This window comes from Acartia tonsa, chromosome 6, assembly GCF_053477335.1.
Source record: "Acartia tonsa isolate MP-2025a chromosome 6, ASM5347733v1, whole genome shotgun sequence".
NCBI lineage: Eukaryota > Metazoa > Arthropoda > Copepoda > Calanoida > Acartiidae > Acartia > Acartia tonsa.
In genome coordinates this window covers 37,317,485-37,323,527 of record NC_137265.1, presented here as the reverse complement: position 1 = coordinate 37,323,527, position 6,043 = coordinate 37,317,485, and the positions used below count along the sequence as shown (strand labels likewise).

The 6,043-nt window shown below is 32.4% G+C and overlaps 1 protein-coding gene across 1 annotated transcript; it reads right to left on the bottom strand.

Annotated features, from left to right (window-relative positions):
- Positions 1-203: 203 nt before the first annotated feature.
- Positions 204-5,951, bottom strand: LOC145322560 (L-fucose kinase-like). Its single transcript, XM_080164666.1, has 9 exons — positions 5,179-5,951; positions 4,685-4,835; positions 4,006-4,106; positions 3,510-3,642; positions 2,982-3,055; positions 2,385-2,552; positions 1,630-1,741; positions 1,257-1,366; positions 204-648 (listed from the first exon to the last, which is right to left on the bottom strand). The coding sequence occupies exons 1-9, from the start codon at positions 5,611-5,613 to the stop codon at positions 535-537; spliced, it is 1,398 nt and encodes a 465-aa protein (XP_080020792.1). The 5' UTR covers positions 5,614-5,951; the 3' UTR covers positions 204-534.
- Between the last annotated feature and the right edge of the window lie 92 nt (positions 5,952-6,043).

Sequence of the window (6,043 nt, the reverse complement as noted above, 5' to 3'; positions counted from 1 at the left end):
TTTACTTACAATTTTGTTTATACTCATATTTTATCTTCGCTTTTATGGATGTTGTCATACTTGTTTTAGATGAAAATATGTCTTTAAAATCCTGCTTAATTAAAACAGTGTTAATTGACCACCAGACAAAAGACCTGTGTACTTATTAGACTTACAAATTATTAATATCTAGATTTGAAAAATGTGAAAATTTTAATAAAGGATTTAAAATAGAGAGAAATTTATTAAAACAAGTGTGCTACATGAAAAAAAAAAATACAAAAATAGTGCAAAATTTCTGAAAACATATCAACAATAACAAACAATCACAATCAAACATTTTAACTTGTTTAAGTCAGTTATTTTAAAGAAATGCATTTATATAGTACGTAAAAATTTCTAAAATAACATAATAAAATGTACAAGAATAAAATACATAAAAGAGTAACATCAAAATCACATACTTATATAAAAGGTATTTTAATATCTTGCCATATAATTTCGCAATTAACTTTTAAAAGTTTTAATTAAATTCAACATTGTAAAATTTTTGTGTCAATCCTCAACAACTAATCCTTGTGTGTCTATTTGAGGTGTATAGAAATGTATAAATTCGCCTCCAGGTAAAGACTGCATCCTTTTCTGGAGCCCGGCCTTGGAATCTGGATCCTGCAAATAAATAAAAATTTAGCAATACAGGGGTTAAATATCGGTTAATTCAGCAGGTATAATTTTAAAATTTTCAAACATGGGATTTATAAAAAGAAATATGTGATAAAGCTATCTCATCATTATTATACCCACGAATCTTAGGGGATAAGACAATGGACGAAAAATTTGATATAAATCGCCACACGATGATGGTAAACAAAATTATTTCTTTTTAGATCAAAAATTATTGGTTGAAAGCTTTAGAATCAACCAATAAAAATTCAAAAAAAGTTAACAAAGTTTTTGCGCAAAAGAACAAGATAACGTGGTTATAAAACTTTGGGTACCAGTAACTTACAGCAAAATGCCCCCCCCCCCCCTCTCAAACTGATTAATATTTCGGGAATAGGATAATAAATTCAATATTATTATTAGTTTACAAGTATCAACAACAACCAACTATATAATTGGCATTTTGTATGGAAGACCAACCATTGCTTCAATGATCCAAGGGGTTCTTTAACAAATCTTCCATAAAATAGGCATGAACCAATAAATCCGCCAACGAGTGGACAATAACACGTTTAACTTTAAAAAAAAAATAAAACGGGTTTTTTAAATCTTACTTTTACAAGTGCCACCAGAAATCCTCCTCCCCCCGCACCGCACAAAGTGCCCCCCAGTATATCTTTGGATATTTCTTGGAATATTTCTTTTACCAAGGCCGGCTCACTTCCTGAAATTTGAGTTAAGTTAAATAAGTAACAGCTTTTGGTAATGTTTTTTTTTTGTCTGTAGATTAAGATTTGAATAACTACTGAACATATTGTGTCCTTAATTTTAGGAAATCTTTATATTGTAACCAGGAGGGTTTTAGGGTTTTTTCTGTCCTTGACTACCCCTTTGAAAACAGATCTCCTTCATACCATAAAAAAGAAATAAGCATTGTCTAATATTAATTGCTTAGTGTCCCAACCTTATATGAAATCCCATAAATACCTGGGGCTAAAATCTTCTTAATAATAAAGTATTGATTTAAGCACTCTCCAATTCCTTTCAAATCTTTGTTTATCACAGCTTCCCTACACTTCTCTGCTATACTATAATTATCCTGAAAATATTAACAATAAACATGAAGACAGAATTAAAATTATTGTAGGAGCCTTGTAGTACAAACATTAAACATCTAGAAATCCTAGATTACTAGAATAAATCGGTTTTATAAAGCCCAAATGAGATAAATATTTCTTCTTTCTTCTTAACTACAAACTTTATCATTGTTTGGTGTTCTTCCATTTATTTATATCAAACGATTTAAAGAGTTAGAGGGTCATTTTATTCGCGTAATTCCGTAATGTTGGGTTGTAGTCAAATACTCTTATTAAGTCAGTGTTCTTAAATATAGCCAAATGTATACATATGAAATGGTTCATAATAAAGAACAGTTTGACTTAATAAGAACATTTGACTACAACCAAATACCCAACTTTACGGAATTATACAAGGCTTCGATAACGGCTAAGTTAAAATAAAAAGTAAAAACAGTCACAATACCTCAAAACAATATCTTTAAAAAACCTCTTGAATACACGATTTTTTCTTCAAATTCTATTTACCTATTCTTTTTGCTTGGTTATTAGTTGTGCCTTGAAAAAGCCAAAAAAATTAGTTTATTTTTTATGACATTTTTGGCCAAACACCAAAAACTATGAAAGAAAAAACATCCATTCATTGTTTAAGGCGGGTATACTAACCTTAAATGCTTGGGTAATACTCTGATCCTTGCAGTACCAATTTCTGATCACGTTCTGGAGCAAATTCTTTGCCAGCCTAGGCTTGCCAGTGTACACAACCAACAGCCGGGACTCGAACTCTGCCAGGAAGTCTGCATCCACTTCTAGATGCTCCACATTTACTTTCACCTTGGAATATTTATTTAATAGATTTTTGTTGGAATTGTTTAAATAGTTTAAATATATGGTGGTTTCCTTCAAAATGAATGGCGAGCCCAAAACTCCCCACCCCATTTGAGAAAAAAGAAAATAAGGGGGGTAAAATGTTTTACTTTAGTTATATTGGGTACATGTTAGCCCCGCAGGGGTATGTCTCCCCGCAAAGGTTAGACATAAAGTGGAAGAATAACTATACCCCCACCCATAATTTTCAATTTTCTTAAAAAAACAAGCGTCGAGAGTTTCAGTGCATGCTAGGCATTTTGAGGAAAAGCATAAAAGAACTTTATGTGAAGATAATCCTTAGTCTTTAGCTATACATTTTGGTCCAATAACATATAAATGACTGAAGTATTATCATATCATGGATAAATTAGATATAAGAAGTTGTTTACTTACAAATGGATCTTGTGGAGAAGTTCCAACATTAAAACCTGGACACACGCCACCAACCTGATCCTGCCACCCACCACCTAATCAAATATTTTGTTGTATTGACCTATGATTATATTCTGAAGTACAACAATAAAACTTAATTTATGTAGTACTATTATTCAACATCTTCCTTAAAAACTTAAAACTTTTTTCTCAGACCTTGTCTGAGTTTTGAAAGTATGATTTTTTATTCAGGGCTCGACAGACGCGCATAAGCCTGAAATTTAAACCTACTTAAGTGAAAAGTACTTCTAAAAAGATGGTTTGTCTGTTTAGGAACAGGTTTAGACATCCAGCTGTATTTTAAAGTTATAATATGATAATTTCACTGAGGCCTAAACGCGACTGACGCGCAGGAGCCAAGCCTTGATTCTAATCTATTTCAATAACTAATATTTTTATACCAATTAAGTTTTTAAATCAAATCATTTTTTGTAATTGCTCCCCTTTTTTATGATAACATTATCCTTATTATATTTTAGAAATTGAAACCTGTTGACAATAACTGTTCCACCACAAGGACACTGTGTATAATATCTGTATTTGTATATTGTACTCCCATGCACCTCCAGATGGCCGCCAGAACACTAGCTGCCAGGATACTTGACGTGCCCAATCCACTTCCCTTAAAACATAATACATAAACATATACCTAACATTGAATATAGTAAATAAATTTTTTTTCACACAAATAGACCCCTTAGTTTAAGAGAAATCCCTTTTTCTTCACTGCTCAAAATAAGCAACCACCCCTTCATATTTATGAAAACTTCTGAAGTAATCCTATAAGAATACAAGCTTTAATACTGAACTTGACTTCAATGATAAAACATTACCTAAGATTCAGTAATAATTCTATATATTGGTACATCCAAATATTTAAAAGAAAACTGTAAGATTATAAAATTCATTAACCATAGTTATTTTAAATGTGGATTGAAACTGGAGCTACTGTTTATACTTTGAATGCTATTTGAAGAAATCCTACTTGAGGAAGATTAGCCCAGGTGACAAGATGTAATCCAGAACCCAGTGTGTTCCTTAGCTGGTCACTTAGGCCACCTGCTGATAGCTCTAGAGTCACAACACCTAATACATATGTTTATGAATATTTCTTAAAAACCTGACAGAGAGGAAGAGGACATATTTGGGTGCTTTATTAAATCTAGATTAGTTGTATAAACTAGCAGTGTACTAACCTTCCCCCCTCCCCATTAATTTAAATCTTTAAAAAAGTAATTTTATTTTAATAATTTGGGGCAAAATCGTGCAGAAGGGGGGTAGCCTTCCCAAATGGTATACACTAATTTATATGTTCTAAATAATCAATAAATAATTAGGAGATATAATAATTTTCACGACATGAAATAACTGATGAATGAGTAAAAGTCAGGGAGGAAGGGGACATTTGGCTATTTATTACCTTAGTCTCCAAAGTCTTAAAATAATGTTTTCTTATTCTTTTGCTCAACAACTTTGTGGACTATTATTGAATTTTTGTAGGTTGGTTCATTAATTTGAGTGTCCAAACGTTTCAACCACTAATTGTAATTTAATTCAAGGAGTAATTTTGTGTATATTCATTGGGGATGTACATCAATTTATCCGCCATTGTCTGATCCCTTTAGATCCCTGGGTCAAAGTGATTATGAATAGAATCTAATAACCTGCGGCTAACAAACAGCACTTGATCAAGGCACCCTTGGCTGTTGGGTTACAATAATTGAGCATGTCTGATAGCTCTGCAACAACTACTAACTCATCAATGTCATCAGATACTACTATTGTTATATTAAGATCATCAACTCTTTTAGCCTTTTAACATAAAATTCAAACTTTTATTTTAAAGTATAATTTGAAGTCCTACACCTTTTTAAAAGTCTTCATTCATTTCATATGACAAGACCTTTCTAGGTCGAAGGGAGATTGAATTCAATGTGTCATTTACACTAAAAATGGTGAAATACATTTAAATTTTTTAAATTCAAGTTACCTTTGAACATTATCTTAAGAAAATCGGTGATTTTCGTTAAAGACATAGGTATATTGAATACAAATAGAATCAAAAATATTCAATTTTTGCTCATAAGCTAGATAAAATTATGTCAAATTTCATCCCATATCAAATTGTAAGCTCTAAAAATGTGTTTGAATTTTCCTTGCATCCTATGGGCTTCTCTCCATTAAGCATAATAGCCACATCTACAACCATGCCTCCAAGTTCATAACAGATGGGAGGTGTGTCTGTCCACCCTCCAGAAAGATCCAACCTGGCCGGACATTTCACTTCAACCCATTTATCCACATCAGGTTTATTTCCTTTGACTTCAAAGTTTATGGAAACCTGGTTTTGTGCACTCATAACAGTTTTTCTGATTAATATCTGAACTGCCCCTTCATAGTGTCTAGCTGCTCGGACAATTCTATCAGGCTGATTTAACCATCTGGATCTTACATTCTTCAACTCTTCCAATCCTTCCTTGTAGTTCTCCTGTTGGATAAATTTAAGAGCAGTTGCAAAATCTCTGTTACTTGCTGGGCCACTCCTGAGTCCTCCTCTGCCTCCAGCCATACAGCCCAGCACCTCACCAATCATAGCGAGGATATAGGCAAGTTCTCCTGTTGTCTCAGATGAATTGTAAGCTTCCAGACAATTTAATGCTCGTTTATCCCATGATTTTAGCAATTCTTCAGCCCAGTTTTCTCTAGCAGCTAATTTGTAAACATCAGAATGTTTGAGAGTATCACCGAAATTACCCTTTAACTCTAATGTTGTTGAAAACACATGTTTTCTGATGTCTTTTGCTTGTTGAAAGTAGAAATCCAAATCACTGCTTCTAGCTAGTTGAGCTAAACTGTAGTATTTGTCGTTTATACAAAATATCGCGGCATTGTACAAGTTTCTCTGTGACTCTGAAGTTAGAGGAATTTATTTACAACAAATGTTTTTTTTATGCATGATTAATATAACACATCAAAGAAAGATATTATAACCCGAAGAAAACTATTTTACTGCCAACTTTGGC